Consider the following 19,744-nt stretch of genomic DNA (forward strand, 5'->3'; position numbering starts at 1 on the left):
GAACCAAAGAAAATGTTTTCACTAAATGTGCTTTTAAAAATCAAGTGTATTGCTGGTTCTGCTGCAGTATGTAGTCCAAGAGTAATTAGTAAATTGCTTCTGAGGGTCTGAAATTGAATAAAATAATGGCTTTGTATTTCTGTAAAAGTTGTCTCCCCTTGTTTCCTTTCCACTTTTGCGTATGTAGACATTTAATTTATGAATAAAACCCTTTCCCGTCCTTTGCTTAGTATGATATTAATAGCCTTCTTCTTATCTTTAGAGGGTAACTCTGGGCTGGCAGTGGTGGCTCACACCTCTAATCCCTGCACTTTGGGAGGCTGAGGTGGGCAGATCACATGAGGCCAGGAGTTTGAGACTGGCCTGGGCAGCAATGGCAAGACCCGGTCTCTACTGAAAAATACCAAAAAATTAGCTGAGCCTGGTAGCCCCAGCTATTTGGGAGGCTGAATTGGGAGGATTGCTTGAGCCCAGGAGGCAGAGGTTGCAGTGAAGCAAGACCATGCCACTGCACTCCAGCCTGGACGACAGAGTGAGACCTGATCTCTAATACATAAATAAATAGAGATAGATAGATTAGATGATAGATGATAGATAAACAGACGGTAAGACTTGTATTTGAAGCTGGGAAAATAAAATGAGTTCATTTTGTAAGTCTCTGGAACTCCCCTGAATTCATTATTTACATTTCTGCTTTTATCTGGTACATCTGAGCCCTGTGGTTAGGTAAGTTCCATTCAGGTAATGAAAAGTGCAGTTAACATGCTAGGCAAGTTGTGATTTTTAGTCCCAGGTGTTGGGGCAATGCTATTGTGAGTCCTATTGTGTCTTTTAAAGAAAAGGCATGATTACGGTCTTCCCTGAGGCATCTTGGGCCTTACTTTCTGAGAAGCGAAAGATCTTAGTCATTGCACTTTTATAGTTAGAATGACTCAACCTGAGTGTGTATAATGTAGAGGAAGTTGCATGTTTCAACTTTTAAAATGTCCCCCACCCCGAGTAATTGCAATTAACACACAGAGATATACTACATTCAGTTTAATTATAAGCAGATCACTATCTTCCATTAGTGAATAAAATATGGCAATGGAAACTTTTCGTGCTTAATTTTGGTCACAGAGAAATCAAGCATTTGTAACCTCAAAACCTTTCTATCACCTGCTAATGAGATAAATTTGTTCTAGGAAGTCCATGGCCTTTGTAGGGAAACATGTTTTGTATTCCAGAAGTGAGCTGTTCAGTTCCATGGTCTTCTGAAGTAGTGGAAAGGTCGTGGTGACATGTAGTGCATAAGTAGGTAAGTACTGCTGATGGCTATCAGTGATCCCAAGAAAAGGAGTCCTTTGTATATCACCTGTAAGACAGCAAGAACTCTCATTTCATTTGTCCAGAGATTCAAATCTGAAAATAGACTTCATTTTTTTTAACAACAAAGGGGTAAACAATGTCCTCTTTGTTCTTTAACCTGAAACAACAATTTAATTGCATGACCACCAGGTCAGGAATCGATAAGATCAAGATAAAGTCAAGGATTGGGAGTCGCCCTTCTCCCTCTCTCCCAAGAAACTCATGAATCAAGGTCTTCTGTATGAAAAAAATTTAGCAGTCAGCTTTTGTCCAGTCATTAAAAAACCTGTGCAGTTTAGAAAAAGAGCTGTGAATTCTAAGAAGAGTACCACTGTGCTGGAGCCGCACATCATTGGTTCCTTCTCAGAAGCTTCCCAAAAGTCTCCAGGAGAAGAGTGGTGGCCTGGTGGCCTCTGTGACTAAGACTCACATGGAGACTAAACACTAGCTGTGAACAGTGGCCTGAGACTCTTTCCAGCCTGAGTCAGGTGCTTTCCCACGGCATCCTGGCCTGTTTCTCTCCCCGCACTTAGTGTCCTGCATCCTAACTGCCTGCTGGCATCTTTTCCCCTTTTAGACTTTCAGCTCCTGAAGGGTGGAGGCCCTATTTTATTCATCTTGTTTAGATACATCTTGATTTCTTCCAATCCATTCTCCATATAGACATCTTTCTAAAATTCAGACCTGAGGCTGTTGGCCTCCCTGTTTCTCTCAAGATAATATTCCAGGTGTTTAAAGCCCTGCCTCCACCCTCTGACCATTCTCACACGCTAGTGCCGCCTTCCAGCTCCACTGAACTATGTTTCTCATGTGTCTTCCGCCTTCCCCCGTCCTGGCCCCTCCTGTCCTCCTCGGGGGCATTGTATCCCTCTCCAGTGCAACTGTCTCTATCCCCCACTAGCCTCTGAGCTTGGTGAAAGGTGTGAACTGGTCGCGTTCATCACCACGACAGCTCAGTGCTGTGTACTAAATAAAACTGTCTGTTGAATAAATGGACGTTGTAAAATCCCCAAAGTGGAAGACTAGGGAATCAGAATTCCATTTAATGGCATCTCTAGGCCAACTGCCCAAAATGAATGTATTATAGCATTCCATTGGAATAGGTGTTTTAAAAGTGATTCAGTTCTGTCCAACTTTACAAATTAAACTCATAAGAATATTGCACGAAGCAAAAATCAAGAACAGTACATCTTGCTAAAATAAAGTAAAAAGTTGAGAAATATTAGCATCAGCTTCTTTCCTGAGACTCTTCCCTTCAAAAGCTCTCTTTCTTTGCCACCTCCTTGTAATGTTGTTCAGTAAGCACTCTTCCCTCTCTGTATTCAGGGCAGTTTCTGTTTGGAAGGCAAACAGTTGGTGTCCCATTATTTCCGTATTTGTCTGAAACAAACATAATCATAATACTATGACATTTTCACACATTATATTAAAAAATTCATAAAATGTAATCTGTTCCAACCTTTTTTTGCCAATGCCAACGCTGCACAGCCTCATGGTATCTTATTCTGGAAAAAGAGACCTGCAGGAAAGTTTAAAAAGTATTCTTGTATATTCCGTAACAGCTAAACAGAAAATTAAAATGAGGAAAAGTCTTCAGTCCAGACCTTACCATGGTGTAGAGAGGGATGAAGGTCGATGGCATAATAGCATGAAGAAATCTCCCCATATTCTTCTGAAAAATGAACCAGCTTGAGTTGACATGTGCTCGCATCTGCAATAATGAGAGTCTTAAAGAATGCTTTTGAACGAACACATTCATTTCTTACTGTGACTTAGTATTATTCTTCATTCCCACTCATCGCAATGCCAAACACAAAGTAGTCAAATAATTTTTTGTTTCCGTAATGTTATTCCCAATCCATTTTAGTAAATGTCGGTCATATAGGACATTGCCTTGAAAATGTACAGCAAATACATGAAGCCTGCTAGGGAAGTTTATTTTGCTCAGGAGTCAATACAGGAAGTCTATTTCAGTAGAGGGTTTGTTTAACCAGATCTGCAGGTAATCTGTGAGCTCAAAGGTTTGTCTAATTTTCTTTTCTTTTTTTTTTTTTTTTTTTGAGATGGAGTCTCGCTCTGTCGCCCAGGCTGGAGTGCAGTGGCCGGATCTCAGCTCACTGCAAGCTCCGCCTCCCGGGTTTATGCCATTCTCCTGTCTCAGCCTCCGGAAGAGCTGGGACTACAGGCGCCCGCCACCTCGTCCGGCTAGTTTCTTTGTATTTTTTAGTAGAGACGGGGTTTCACCGTGTTCGCCAGGATGGTCTCGATCTCCTGACCTCGTGATCCGCCCGTCTCGGCCTCCCAAAGTGCTGGGATTACTGGGTGGCTTGAGCCACCGCGCCCGGCCAGGTTTGTCTAATTTTCTGTTGCTTCCTGATTGGTTTGTAATATTGTTTATGGCAAAAAGAGATTGTTTAAAGCTTTGTTTGTCTGGACCTACTCTTTTTTTTAGGACAGATACTGTGTCATAGCCAGCCTGTTTTTAAAGGATGGGACAAGATACATCAATAAATCCTCCAATATCTTGTAGGACGTCCTCTACCACATCTGATGCAATTTTGCTCAAGCTGAAGTCCAGTTTCTTTCTATCTTCAGGAGAGATGGAAAATAGCTGGTCACTCTGCTTTAAATTTGTCTTGTAAATCCTTTCATTTTATTATTTTAAAACTATAATCACAATCACTTATTGTGAACTTTTCGTGTGAGTGGTTCAAAATGGAATTAATGTGTTTTTCTTCAAAGTACTAATCTTCCTGAACATGAATTTCTTTTTGGTATTATGCATTTTCTTTCTAGTACATAAGGTTCCAAAGGATAATCAATGCTACTCTAAATATGTAAGTTATAATGTTATGAGTGAAAAGGCCATTCAACATTTCTTAGATTTTCTAAATATGTTAACACATCTGAAAGTTGTCCTTTCATTAAATTAACATATTACTAAATATCTAAGATAAAAGCATGTGAATTATCAGAGGTTTTGTTACCTCCTAAATGTCCTTAAAGTGTAGATAGAGATATTGTGTGTGGGTCATTGTCACTGGCCACAGAGTCACAATCCACCCAAGTCTAAGGAATGCTCTGTGTGTGTGTGTGTGTGTGTGTGTGTTCTTATCTGTAGGTATTCTTATATAGCATGCATGAGATGGAGGCTGAAGCAAAGAAAAAGAAAAGAACATTTGTTAGAATATCAGCGAACCGTCTCATGGAATAAAGCCAAACCTTGTCACTCACCTCTATGTAATTGTACATGGATAGGTCTGAAATCGCGTGACTATCTGGGATTCTCAATCTTGAGAACACAGGAAGACACAAACCTGGAAGTTAAATAATACATCTTTCTAAAACCTTCTATAAAAATGTGCTGAACTCTTCACAGGTCAAATTAAACAGTGTGTTCACCACCAATGCTCTTGCTATTTTTTTTAAACTATAAATAACCATTCTGTATTGAAGGGGTGGCCTGCCCCTCCACACCTGTGGGTGTTTCTCGTAAGGTGGAACGAGAGACTTGAGAAAAGAAATAAGACACAGAGACAAAGTATAGAGAAAGAAAAGCGGGGGCCCAGGGGACCGGCGCTCAGCTTACAGAGGACCCACGCTGGCACCGGCCTCTGAGTTCCCTTAGTATTTATAATTATCTTTACCATCTTAAAGATAAGGGAGTGGCAGGACAATAGGATCGTTTTTAGGGAGGAAATTAGCAGTAAGACATAAGAACAAGGATCTGTGACATGAATAAGTTTAAAGGAAAATCCTGTGCCTTGAGATAAACCTTTTAGCAACATTGTTTCATCCTATCACATGGGGATAAACCTTGGACAATACCTAGCTTTTCTAGGAACAAAGTCACACCCTGCACGCCCAAAATCCATTAAACCTTGAGTTACCACAGCACATGTCTCTTGCAAGGACAAGGTTGGGGGTAGGGTCACAGATTAACAGCATCTCAAATACAGAACAAAATGGAGTCTCTTATGTCTACTTCTTTCTATATAGACACAGTAACAGGCTGATGTCTTTCTTTTCCCCACACTGTATAACCAACAATCTATGACTATTGATAATACACATAGAACATTTCCTGTCGTGATTAAATAAAAATTACAACAGTTAATCTATACTATTGTTTTATCTTTGTTCTCTAGTGCCCCAAACCAGCGTTGACAGTGTGTTCTTATGCATAAACCCTCTATCCACCTCCAACGTCATGTGTAAACCAGACACACGAGTGCTAGGAAAGGAGGAAACAAAATATCTCTGGCTCCTGAGCATCTGAGAGACTTGACGGGGAAATAACCAAAAAAAAAAAAAAAAGATGAGAAAATTTGTCCTGGAACTCTATAATCTCTTCAGACCCAGGCATCAGTGTCCTTGGACTTCCTAAAACACCACAGCAAACATTTACTCTCAACTTACTTTATGACAGGCTTTTTTTTTTCTTTTTAAAACTTTATAGGAATTATTCAATGTTTACAACTCTGAAGTTGAGAGTATTATCTCCACTTTACAGATGAAAAAGAACGGAGGCTTTAGAAAGATGAAGTGATGTGCTCAAGATCACACAGTTAATAAGTTGGCAAGTCAGGACTTGAAACTGGGTGTAATTTAAGGTCAGTCCTCTAGTCTATCCTTTACCTGAAACAAGTGTAAAATCAGAGGTGGCTTTTGAAAGCACATGATGCTGGGAAGCAGGAAAAGGTTATCCAGTTCTCAGGCTATTGTTTGCACCTTGTTTTATATATGTAATATACAAGCCCTCCAGCCACCTCCGTGGTCATGTGCAAATCAGTCACACGAGGGCTAGGAAGGAAGAGAGGGAACAAAGGCCTCTGGCTCCTGAGCGTTTGACAGAGACGACTGAAAAATAATGAAAAAAAAAAATCATAAAGGAATTGATGCCAGGCACGGTGGCTCACGCCTATAATCCCAGCACTTTGGGAGGCCAAGGTGGGTGGATCGCTTGAGATCAGGAGTTTGAGACCAGCCAGGCCAACATGACAAAACCTCATCTCTACTAAAAATACAAAAATTAGCCGGGTGTGGTGGTGTATGCCTATAATCCCAGCTAATCTGGAGGCTGAGGCAGGAGAATTGCTTCAACCCAGGAGGCAGAAGTTGCAGTGAGCCAAGATTGCAGCCACTGAACTTCAGCCTGGGCAATGGAGTGACTTCGTCTCCAAAAAAAAAAAAGAAGAAATTTGACATGGAATGCTATAATCTCTTCAGACCCAGGCACATCAGGCATATTATGTATTTATACTATATACATAATATATATAATTGGACACATTTAATTTAAATTACTTCCAGAATTACATATAAATACTTAAAAGTTCATTATCTGTAAAATTAATGTATTGGCTGAATCGATTTTAATCAGAAGGCAAATGAAAGTATCAGATGCATGACCCAGCATGGTGGCTCACGCCTGTAATCCCTGCACTTTGGGAGGCCGAGGCGGGAGGATCACCTGAGGTCGGGAGTTGGAGACCAACCTGACCAACATGGAGAAACCCCGTCTCTATTAAAAATACAAAAAATTAGCCGGGTGTGGGGGCGCATGTCTGTAATCCCAGCTACTCGGGAGGCTGAGGCAGGAGAATCGCTTGAACCCAGGAGGCGGAGGTTGCAGTGAGCTGAGATCGCCATTGCACTCCAGCCTGGGTAACAAGAGCAGAACTCCGTCTCAAAAAAAAAAAAAAAAAAAAAAAAGAGTTAGATGCAATCTTTGACAGGGCAAAAAACACTGGAGCTTCTAAGAATGTTTCTGAGGATGTGTTGTAGGGTAAATGTCCCCAGCCCTCTGTCCATGGCCTGTTAGGAACCGGGCGCACAGCAGGAGGTGAGTGGCAGGTGACACCGCATTCCCGCCTGAGCTCCGCCTCCTGTCAGATCAGCAGTGGCATTAGCTTCTCATAGGAGCGTGAACCCTGTTGTGAACTGCACAGGCCAGGCATCTAGCTTGCACGCTCCTTATGAGAATCTGACTAATGCCTGATGATCAGAGCAGGAACAGTTTCATCCCGGAACCGTCTCCTCCAACGCCCCCGTCTGTGGAAACATTGTCTTCCATGAAACCCATCCCTGGTGCCAGAACGTTGGGACTGCTGCTGGGAGATGCAGGCAGAGGGTGTTACCTAGGCTGACAAGGGAGAGAGAGCAGCGTATCTCTGCCAAGCATGGGTACTCCGAGCTTTTATCTTTGAGTGAATCACTTTGTGGACCTCCACATAGAAACTTCAAAGCAAACTATGTTTCTTTTTCTGGGTGCTAGTTGTTGCTCCGGGAGAACGGTGGCATAGACTGTTAGTAGAACAATACGTAATCCCGGGGAGAGAATTTACATTATACATCAGAGGTCTGTGATCACTGAGGATCAGAAATAAGTCCAACATTAGTCAGAAGAGCTAGTCCACGTCCAGTTGAGAAATTGACCTTACTTACTGAGGTCATTATTGAATTTATCCATTAACTCATCAAATACCAAGCAGTCTTCAAAGCCCTGAAACAAGAAAACAAATGGGAAATAAGAAACTAGAAATAATAATTTTTAAAAACCCTTATTACTGATTTTGAACAGACCTTCCACTGGTGAAGATAATTCACAGACTGTTTATCCTCAACTAGTACATAGCAGTTGAGTTGTCACATGATATTGAATTATGGTTAAAAATGACCACTGGGCCTGGGCGTGATGGCTCACACCTGTAATCCCAGTACTTTGGGAGGCCGAGGTGAGCAGATCGCTTGAGCTCAGGAGTTTGAGATCAGTCTGGGCAAGATGAGGAGACCCTGTATCTACTAAAAATACAAAAAAATAGCTGGGTGTGGTGGTGTGTGGCTGTGGTCCCAGCTACTCGGGAGGCTAAGGTGAGAGGATCACTTGAACCTGGGAGATGGAGGTTGCAGTGAGCTGAGATCGCTCCACTGCACTCCAGCCTGGGTGACAGAGCAAGACCCTGTCTAAAAAAAAAAAAAAAGAAAAAAGAAAAAAGAAAAAAAAATAGACTTCATGCTTGATTGTGTTATCTTTGTCCAATTTACATATATATGATATAGCAATTTGAAATTCGACCAAGATTTTACATTACTGTTTTAATTTTGATAGATTCCATTACTTCTTTGAGAAGAAGAAATCATTATATTGCTCTACCATAAGTTTTAAAATTATACTTAAACTATTCAAGTCTTTAAGATTCACATTTAGAGCAATTTAATGATAGGATAAAACTGCTTACATACTAATTTAGTTCCTATAACTCAAGATTAAAGCAATATTAAGAAGTCCACAAAATTAATAATGTACTATGCTAAATACAGAGAGGATAGAGAATTGAAAACAATGTTTCCTGCTTCCTAGGAATTCAAGCTACAGCTTTAAAGGTAGTATAAAGATTTTTTTTTCTTTTTGTTCTTTTTCTGTTCTTTTTTATTATTATTTTAGATGGAGTCTCGCTCTGTTGTTGAGGCCGAAGTGCAGTGGCGCAATCTCGGCTCACTTCAATCTCCACCTGTTAGGTTCAAATGATTCTCCTTCCTCAGCCTCCCAAGTAGCCAGGATTACAGGCATGCGCCACCATGTCCAGCTAATTTTTGTATTTTTATAGAGATGGCATTTCACCACATTGGCCAGACTGGTCTCGAACTCTTGACCTCAAGTGATCTGCCCATCTTGGCCTCCCAAAGTGCTGGGATTACAGGCATAAGCCACTGTGCCTGGCCTAAAGATATTTTTTAAATAAAATATTTTTCACATCAATTATAAAGATTACATCTGAGACAAGCAGATTTATTTGTCAAATCAATTATATAGTCTCAATACTATAGAAGTGAGAGGTACCATATAGGGCTGAGATAACAGTTTTATATTCTTTTGTTTAAGTTAATTCATTTACTCTTCACAACTCTCTGAGGTAGACACTATTAAAATTCCAATTTAATTAAATTTAATTATTGATTTTTTAAAATTTATTTTGAAATGCAGTCTTGATCTGTCGCCCAGGCAGGAGTGCAGTAGCACGATCTCGGCTCACTGCAACCTCCACCTGCCAAGTTCAAGCCAAGTTCTCCTGCCTCAGCCTCCCAAGTAGTTGGGACTACAGGCACCTGCCACCACACCTGACTAATTTTTTTGTATTTTTAATAGAGACGGGGTTTTGCCATGTTGACCAGGCTGGTCTCAACCTTCTGACCTCAAGTGATCCACCTGCCTCAGTCTCCCAAAATGCTGGGATTACAGGCATGAGCCACCGCGCCCAGCCTAAAATTTCAATTTTATAGATGAGGAAGTAAAGATAAGGTAAGTAAATTGCGCAAGAATATATTTGCAGTAAATTCTGGGGCCAAGATTTAAAACCAAGTGTTCTAATGCCTCCGAGGCACTTATCCACTGTGCTACAATTAATGTCTTCTTATGTTTTTATAAAACAAAATGTTTACCGCTGCTTTGTGGAAAATATAATTGATTAGATTCACAAGCTATTTTTACTTGGAATATATGCCAATAACCAAAATAATATATGATTAATGATTATGAAGCTATTAGCACATACACACACACATATACACACACATACACACACACACAAATTAGTTTAGGATTCCTTGAAATGAATGTTCAACTTTTAAACACTATTTCTTTTCTGAATTCTTTTTCTAGCCAAAATAGTAAAATTTCCATGAAGGCAGTAGTGTTCAACATCTAATCAGCTCATAGTTTTACTTAACCTTGTCACTCAGGTTTCCCTTTCCTTTGGAAAGAAAAAGTAGAAAAGAAAGAGATCCTTGAGGAATCGCCACACTGTCTTCCACAATGGTTGAACTAGTTTACAGTCCCACCAACAGTGTAAAAGTGTTCCTATTTCTCCACATTCTTTCCAGCACCTGTTGTTTTTTTAATGATCGCGTTTCTTTTTTTTTTAGGGTTTTTTTTTTTATTATTATACTTTAAGTTCTAGGGTACATGTGCACAATGTGCAGGTTTGTTACATATGTATACATGTGCCATGTTGGTGTGCTGCACCCATTAACTCGTCATTTACGTTAGGTATATCTCCTAATGCTATCCCTCCCCCTTCCCCCAACGATCGCTTTTCTAACTGGTGTGAGATGGTATCTCACTGTGGTTTTGATGTGCATTTCTCTGATGGCCAGTGATGATGAGTTGCAAGGTCAGAAAATCAAACACCGCATGTTCTCACTCATAGGTGGGAACTGAACAATGAGAACACTTGGACACAGGGTGGGGAACATAACACACCAGGGCCTGTCAGGGTGTGGGGGGCTGGGGGAGGGATAGTATTAAGAGAAATATCTAATGTAAATGATGAGTTATGGGTGCAGCGAACCAACACGGCACATGTATACACATGTAACAAATCTGCACGTTGTGCACATGTACCCTCGAACTTAAAGTATAATTAAAAAAAGAAAAAATAAGTAAATAAATAAAAGAAAGATAATTTTGGATTATTTTCTTTCTTTGAGGCTAATGTTACATATTTATACATAGTACCTAGAAAAAAAAATTTTTTACATTAAGTCTTGAATTGCTGATAGCCAAGTTTCCAAATTTTGAGCTACTGGTACATTTTTTCTCTAACTGAACAGAATACTATATGGTCAGCCGCATATACCCAAGTTCTGGATATATGGATTCGATCAAGTCTGGATTGGAAATATTCAAAAAATAAAAATAAAAATAATGTAACAATAAAAAGAATACAAATAAAAATACAGTATAACGGTTATATACATGGCATTTGGTTATATACATGGCATTTCTATTGTATTAGGTATTGAATACGGTATAACGGTTATACACACGGCATTTCTATTGTATTAGGTGTTGGTATTATAAGTAATCTAGAGATGATTTAAAGAACATGGGACCCTTTTCTTCAACTCCAGGCAGTGCAGCTTGGGGAAAAACTCCCTTCACTTGGGGAAAGGAGAAGAAAAATATAGAGGTCTTTGTCTTACTGCTTAGGTACCATCTAAGCCACAATAAAATAAAGCACCAACTAGATTCCTGAAGTCCCTGATTCCAGGCCTTAGCTCCTGGATGGCATTTCTAGTCCCACCCTGGGCCAGAAGGGAATTTTCTTCCTTGAAGGCAATGACTGAGTCCTGGCAGGGTTCACCACCCGCTAACTAACGAGCCCTTGGGCCTTGAATAACCATCAGTGGTAGCCAGGCAGTAGTCACCGTGAGCATTAGGCAAGGCACAGTACTGTGCTAGCTTCAGGTATGACCCAGCACAGTGCCAGCTGTGGTGGCCACAGGAGTGCTTGTGTCACTCCTCCCCCAACTCCAGGCAGCCCAGCATGGGGAGAAAAACTTCTTGTGGTTCAAGGAACAAAAGAGAAGAGACTGAGATACTTTGCCTAGTAACCCAAGGAATTCTCCCTTTAGGGCAATGTTTCATCTAGAAGCATCATTGTGCCTCTATGACTTGGCAAGAGTTGTAACATTCCTGGGCTTAGGGCACCTCCTAGTACTGATACAGCTGCAGTGACCACAAGCTTAGATCACAACGCTCATTCCCCTTGGAATACCTGGAAAGCTATCTCAAGAAGGACAGGCACAAACAAGCCCAGACTGTGAAGACAAAATAGACAAAATAGACACCTAACTCTTCAAAGCCCAGACATCAACAAACATCCACAAGCATCAAGAACATCCAAGGAACATGGCCTTACCAAACGAACTAAATAAGGCACCAGTGACCAGTCCTGGAGTGACAAAGATATATGACCTTTCAAATAGATAATTCAAAATACTTGTCTTGCAGAAGTTCAACAAACGTCAAGATAATACAGAGAAGGAATTCAGAATTGTATCAGATAAATTTAACAAAGAGATTGAAATAATTTTTAAAAATCAAGTAGACATGTTGGAGCTGAAAAATTCAATTGAAAAATGCATCAGAGTCTCTCAATAGCAGAACTGACCAAACAGAAGAAAAAATTAGTGAGCTGGAAGACAGTCCATATAAAAATACAGTCAGAGGGAAACAATAAGAATAAAAAAAATTAAGCATACATGTAAGATCCAGGAAATAGACTGACAAGGGCAAATCTAATATTGTTGGCCTTAAAGAGAACATGTATAAAGAGAGACATCATGGTAGAAAGTTTATTCGAAGAAATAATAATGAAAACTTCCCAAACCTAGAGAAAGATATGAATATCCAGGTACAAGAAGATCATAGAACACTAAACAGATTCAAGCCAAATAAGGCTACATCAAGGCACATATTAATGAAACTCTCAAAGGTCGAGTTTGAAGAAAGGATCCTGAAAGCAACTAGTGAATATAAGCAAATAACCAAAAGGAGCTCCAATATGTCTGGCAGCAGACTTTGCAGCAGAAACCTTATAGGACAAAAGAGAACGGATTGGCATATTCAAATTGCTAAAGGAATAAAAGCTTCCAATTTAGAATATTGTATGCAGCAAAATTATTCTACAGACATGAAGGAGAAAATACTTTCACAGACAAACAAAAGCTGAGAGATTTCATCAACACCAGATCCGTCTTACAAAAAATACGCAAGGGAGATCTTCAATATGAAAGAAAAGGATGTTAACAAATGAGAAAAAAAATCACCTGAAGGTATCTAATTCACTGGTAATAGTAAGTATACAGACAAATACAATATACTCTTAACACTGTAACTGCAGTATGTATGTATCTTTAGTAGAAAGACCAAAAGACATATTTATTAAAAAAAATAATTACAAGAACTTTTTAGAGGTAGTATAAAAAGATAAATATAGAGACAACAAAACCTCAAAATGCCAAGGGGATGGAGTTAAAGTGTAGAGTTGTTTAGTTTTCTCTTTGTCTTTTCTTTTCTTTTCTCTTTTTTCTTTTTTTTTTCTTCTTTTCTAATCAGGGTTAAGTTGTCATCAGTTTAAAATACTTGGTTGTAAGATGTTATTTGCAAGCCTCATGGTAACCACAAAACAAAAACCTATGGTAAATGCACAAAAAATAATAAGCAAAAACTTAAAACATACTACCAGAGAATATCACTTTTACACAAAGAAAAACAAGAAGGAAGGAAGGAAGAAGAGGACCAACAAAACAAGCAGAAAAGAAATAACAGTAGGGCAGTAGTCAGTCCATACCTATCATTAATAATTCTGAAACTAAATGGAAGAAATTCCCTAATCAAAATACATATAGCAGTTGAATGTGCAAAAAGATAAGACTCAACTATATTCTGCCTACAAGAAATTCACATCACCTATAAAGACACACATCAACTGAAAATAAAGGGATGGAAAAAGATATTCCAAGAAAATGGAAATCATAAAAGAGCAGGAGTTGCTATACTTATATGAGATAAAATGGATTTCAAGACAAAAACTCTAAAAACAAACAAACGAGGTCATTATATAATGACAAAAAGTTCAATTCAGTAAGAGAATATAATTGTAAATATCTATGCATCCAACATAGGACCACCCAGATATAGAAAGCAAATATTATTAGAACTAAAGAGAGTGATAGACCCCAATACAATAATAGCTGGGTACCTCAACACCCTAGTTTCACCTTTGGACAGATCATCAAGACATAAAATAAAGAAACAGTCTATAAGAAATGGACCTAATATGTATTTACAGAACATATTATCCAAAAAAGGCAGAATACAGTTTCTTTTCCTTAGCACATGAAACGTTCTCAAAGATAGATTATATGTTAGGTCACAAAAAAAATCTCAAAAAAATTTTAAAAACTGAAATCACATCCAGTATCTTTTCTGACCACAATGAGATGAAACTATAAATAAATAACAAGAGAAACTTTGTAAATTATACAAACACATGGAAATTAAACAATATGCTCCTGATTGACCACTGGGTCAATGAAGAAATTGACCAATGAGGGAATGTAAAGATTTCTTGAAACAAATGAAAATGGAAACAGAACATACCAAAACCTATGGGATACAGCCAAAGCAGTACTAAAGTTAAAGTGCATAGCAATAAATACCTACATCAAAAAAGAAAACCTTCAAATAAACAACCTAACAATTGTGCCCTAAAGAGCTAGAAAAGCAAGAGCAAACTGAATCCAAAATTAGTTGTAGGAAAAAAAAAAAAAGTTTTCCCCCTAAGACAGTGAATTGGAGGCAATGTTAGCATGCCTCTCCCACTTGGAAAGATAAGATGTGGTGTAGAGATATGCAGAGATATATGTAGAGAATATGTAGAGATACACACTGTGAACTTTTTTCCAGGAGGCAACACAGGAACTTAACAGGAAAATGGAAGGAAACCATAAGACCCTTTAAAAGAAGAGGTAGGTTGCAATCTATACTATAAGCCAGGTGAAAAATTGTAAGTCCTCAAAGTGTGAGAGGGTGAGAGCCTGCCTCCAGGATATAAATCCCCACTGGGGAACCTGGCAATCCAGCCCATGGGGGAAGGCGTTAACCCTACCAAGCACTGGAACTGATTTAGTGAGCAGTGGGGAATATAAAAGCAGGAGCACCAGCTGGAAGAGACTTGCGGACATTCCCGGTCTCCAGTACAGACCAAGGGAGGTTATTGCTGATTCTACATCACTGGGAACCTCATGGAAGTCTGCAAGCTAACTCAGGCAGCAGTCACAGGTTGAGAGAAGTTCCCAACTAAAATCTATGATATAATCTCAAGTGGGGATGAACTCCCTTGGCCGGAACTAGGGGGTGAATGGGAAGTGTACCACAGCCACGAGTGCAGAAGCTGGGTGCCGTGGATTTGTGGGTGGATTGGGAGGGGAGTGGCCTGAAAGTCACAGTTGCTGTCTCTGAGGGGAAGGCTTATGGCCTAGGACAGTTTTGAGCTCTGAGCGCAGACTTCCTGGAACTTAGCTAGCTGTTGCTAGCAGAACACTGTGGAAGTAAGGCCTGCCTTGCCAAGTGCATGGAAGCTGGGTGGAGCTTACTGCTGCCTGCTACTCCCTAAATGCTGTGCAAACTCTTCAGTGAAGCAGAGGCAGTTGTCCTCGTCCCTGAATCGTTACCCTAGTGGCCAGAGAACTGTCCCCTGGCCCCCACAGGGAATGCTGCTTGTGCTGCTTGTATGGACCTGCCCAACACAACCCTGACCAGGCTTCGCCCCTCCACCTACCCTGGTAGCTTAACACAAAGCACAGACACTTTTGGGAGCTTGATTACGTGACGGGCACCTCACATAAGAAACCAGAGTACCTCCCCCAGGTAACATAAGGCAAGCAGAAATCGCACTGCCACCACCACAGCTGGTGCTCTTTTGCAAGTACCACCACCTGGCTGGAAGCCAACTGACACAGTCCATTACAGCATCTGCAGGTAGAATAACCTGCACCCAGGAAGGAGAAAATTTGTGTGTGACCTCAGCTATCACCGTGATATGGTTTGGCTGTGTCCCCACCCAAATCTCATCTTGAATTGTATCTCCTGTAATTCCCACACGTTGTGGGAGGGACCTGGTGGGAGATAATGGAATCATGGGGGCAGTTTCCCCCAGACAGTTCTTGTGGTAGTAAGTCTCATGAGAGCTGATGGTTTTATAAGGGGAAACCCCTTCCACTTGGCTCTCACTCTTCTCTTGTCTGCTACCATGTGAGAAGTACCTTTTACCCTCCACCATAATTGTGAGGCCTCCCCAGCCACATGAAACTGTGCATCCATCAAACCTCTATTTCTTTATGAATGACCCAATCTTGGGTATATCTTTATCAGCAGCATGAAAACGGATTAATACACACCATCATCTGCACCACCCTGGCTAACCAGGAAGTCCTAAGTCTGTCTACATGACCAGTTAATTACTCCTACAACCTGCATTTGAAATAGCCAACACACTAAGCCTATTTATAGCCAAGGAATCACAGAGTCTGTGTCACTCTCCTGCCACCTCCATCAGAGCTGGTACTGGTACCCACTGCTAGAAGACAGGTCACATTACTGGATCCCTTGCAGACATTCCCCACGGTGGCCTCAAGTGTGGCAGCCCCACTGTGTGGGTGGACCTAGAGGAGCAACAGTATTCACAGTAGTCTACCTCTCAGGGACTCCTAGTCCCAGGGGAAAGAGGAGTGTACCACATCAATGAAACACGCAATGGGACAAAAGAATCTGGAGAGCAGGCCTGGAGTCCCAGATCTTTCTGCTGGTGGGAAGTTTATTTCATCAGAGTCATGTTTGCAGTGCTGGGCTCAGCAAGAAAAGTCTGCAGTTCTAACCCAATAGTCAAGCAGCCCTGGTGCTCATGAAGAGTCTTGGAAAAGAGAACTTCTTTTCCTTCTCATCCACCACTGCAAACACAGTGGGGATGGGCTTCTCCCATGGAAGTTTGGTAAGGGTGTCCTACAGACAGCCATTCTGGAACACTTCAGGGTGACTGCAGCCCCACATGAGGGAGCACCCTTCAGGCTCAGGCTTGCACAAGAGGTAGAGTCACAACTCTTCTCTACGTGGAATATCAACATTTCTGCAGTGAAAAAAGGTGCCTGTCTGATCTGAATAGCCAGAACACTGGGTCAGGGATGTATCTGGGAGGTGGATCACTTTCCAGCTGGCCTGGCAGGGGAGGCCAGAAGGAAAAAGGGAGGAGAGGTGGCTCTCACCCTTTCCCCTGAAAAGACTTCAGTGTGTTTCACTGAGAGCTCCCCCAACCACCTATGTCAAGGCTGGGACCTCTGCCCACCATTTCATATTGCATTTATCCACCTGCTTTAGCCATAAATAGTTTCTGCCCAGGACACCTTCTCTACTGGCCTGAAACCTGAACTATTCAACCCAGTAAATAAAATATTGGGGAAAAAATAAATAAATAAATAAGTGCACATCATGGAAAATGAGATGAGCTTCAAAATATCTCTACCATTCCAACCCCATAGGAGAAAGTGAACTTGTACGCACACCAAGGACATTGCTACTACAACCAGCATCTGAGAAAGCCAGTCATCAAACAAAGACTCTCCATAACCAAGGAACTCACACAGACTCTTCAACCCTGAAACAGCAAGAGCTGAATTAGGCTACAATAAACTATAACCATTAAAATCACATCCTTAAAGGGTAAAAAGGAAATTAAAGAAAAACACAGTTGAATCAAAAATAAATTTAAAAATAATTAGAAGAAATAGTCTACCCAAATTAGATGGAACCAGAAAAATAATTCCAGTAATATGACAAAACAGGGTTCTATAACAACCCCAGAAGATCACACTGGCTGTCCAGCAATAGATCCACACCAAGATGAAATCTTTGAAATACCAGATAAAGATGTCAAAACATTATTAAGTTACTCAAGAAGATGCCAGAGAAAGGTCAAACACAACATGAAGAAATTTAAAACATTCAAAATATGAATGAAAAATTTTCTAAAGAGATAGATATTTTACAGAAAACCCAATCAGAACTTCTAGAAATGGAAGACACAAAGAATTACAAAAGGCAGTGGAGCATTTTAACAATAGACTAGACAAAGTAGAAGAAAGAATTTCAGAGCCCAAAGACAAGGCTTTTGGATTAACCCAATCAAACAAAAATAAAGAAAATATAATCAAAAGAAGTGAACAAAGCCTCAAAGAAATATGGGATTATGTAAAATGGCCAAATCTGAGAATAATTGATATTCTTGAGGGAGAAGAGAAAGTAAAAAGTTTGGAAACTAATTTGAGGAAATACTTTTCTGACCCTGCTACAGATTGAGATATGCAAATCCAAGAAGCTCAAAGAAGTCCTGGGAGACTCATTACAAAAAGAACATTCCCAAGGCATATAGTTATCAAGTTATCTAAAGTCAACATGAAGGAAATAATTCTAAGAGCAGTGAGGCAAGAGCAACAGGTAACTTTTAAAGGAAAACTAACAGCAGACTTCTCAGCAGAAATCTTACGAGTCAGCAAGGATTGGGGTCCTGCCTTCAGCCTCCTTAAACAGAATAACTGTCACCCAAGAATTTTATATCCAGCAAAACTTAGTTTCATAAACGAAGGAGAGATAAAGTCATTTTCAGACAAATGCTGAAGGAGTCTTTTACTACCTAATGAGCCATACAAGAAATGCTAAAAGGAGCTCTAAATCTTGAAACAAAAGGTTGATATGCACCAGTATAGAAACTCTTGAAAGTATAAAACTCACAGAGTCTATAAAACATAACACAATGAAGAAAACAAAGTATCTAGGTAACAATTAACATGATGACTGAAACAGCACCTCACATCTCAATACTAATGCTGAACATAAATGCTCTAAATGCTCCTCTTAAAAAATACAGATTGTAAGAATGGATAAAAACATAAGAAACCAAGTGTCTGCTGTCTTCAAGAGACTCACCTAACACATAAGGATTCATACAAACTCAAGGTAGAGGGGTGTAAAAAGATATTCCATGCAAATAGAAACTGAAAGCAAGGAGGAGTAGCTATTATATCAGATAAAACAGACTTTAAAACAACAGTTAAAAAAAAAAGACAAAGAAGGCCATTACATAATGATAAAAGGATTGATCCCACAAGTAGATATTACAATCCTGAATTTATATACACCTAACACTGGAGCTCCTAAATTTATAAAACAATTACTACCCAATCTAAGAAATTAGATAGAAATTAACACAGTAATAGTGGGGACTTTAAAACTACATTGAGACAGAAGTCTCAATGATCTGTCTAAGTGCTGTCAATGGATTAAACCACACTCTAGAAAATATAGATCTAACAAATATTTACAGAACATTCTATCCAAGAACTGCAGAATGTACGTTCTTCTCATCAGCACATGGAACATTCTTCAAGATAAACCATATGATAGGTCATTAAACAAGTATCAGTAAATTTTTAAAAATCAAAATCATATCCAGTTATCTTCTCAGCCCACAGTGGAAAATTAAACTCAAGATTAATTCCACAAGGAAATCTCTAAACTATACAAATACATGGAAATTAAACAATCTTCTCCTGAATGATTTTGAGGTTAACAATGAAATCAAGATGGAAATTTAAAAATCCTTCGAAATGAATGATAATAGTGACACAACATACCAAAACCTCTGGGTTACAGCAAAAACAATGCTAAGAGGAAAGTTTATAGCATTAAATGCCTACATAAAAACGTTCAAAAAATCACAAATTGACATCATTATGTCACACCTCAAGGAACTAGAAAAACAAGAACAAACTAAACCCAAAGTCAGCAGAAGAAAAGAAATAACAAAGATCAGAGGAGAACCAAATGAATTTGAAACAAAAAAATACAAAAGATCAACAAGACAAAAAGTTGACTATTTGAAAAAAGACTCAAAATCAATAGAACATTAGCTAGTTTAACCAAGAAGGTATAAGAGAAGATTCAAACAAGCTCAATTAGAAATGAAACTGGAGACGTTACAACGGACACCACAAAAAT

At 39.6% G+C, this 19,744-nt stretch overlaps 1 protein-coding gene across 2 annotated transcripts in view; it reads right to left on the minus strand.

The window, feature by feature from the left end:
* Window positions 1-613: 613 nt before the first annotated feature.
* LOC105474658 (kynurenine 3-monooxygenase) overlaps window positions 614-19,744 on the minus strand; it is a 59,158-nt gene continuing 40,027 nt past the window's right edge. The window contains exons 11-15 of one of the 2 annotated variants that reach the window (XM_011729474.3): window positions 7,795-7,852; window positions 4,582-4,664; window positions 2,957-3,058; window positions 2,807-2,866; window positions 614-1,354 (exon numbers count right to left, since the gene is read on the minus strand). In XM_011729474.3, the coding sequence (XP_011727776.2) occupies window positions 1,238-1,354; window positions 2,807-2,866; window positions 2,957-3,058; window positions 4,582-4,664; window positions 7,795-7,852 (420 nt within the window). In that variant the 3' untranslated portion in view covers window positions 614-1,237. Of the gene's footprint in view, window positions 1,355-2,046; window positions 2,682-2,806; window positions 2,867-2,956; window positions 3,059-4,581; window positions 4,665-7,794; window positions 7,853-19,744 lie in introns of those variants that run through there. The other variant, XM_011729475.3, reaches the window with a different exon arrangement.

Source organism: Macaca nemestrina, chromosome 1 (assembly GCF_043159975.1).
Source record: "Macaca nemestrina isolate mMacNem1 chromosome 1, mMacNem.hap1, whole genome shotgun sequence".
In the NCBI taxonomy this organism is placed as follows: Eukaryota; Metazoa; Chordata; class Mammalia; order Primates; family Cercopithecidae; genus Macaca; species Macaca nemestrina.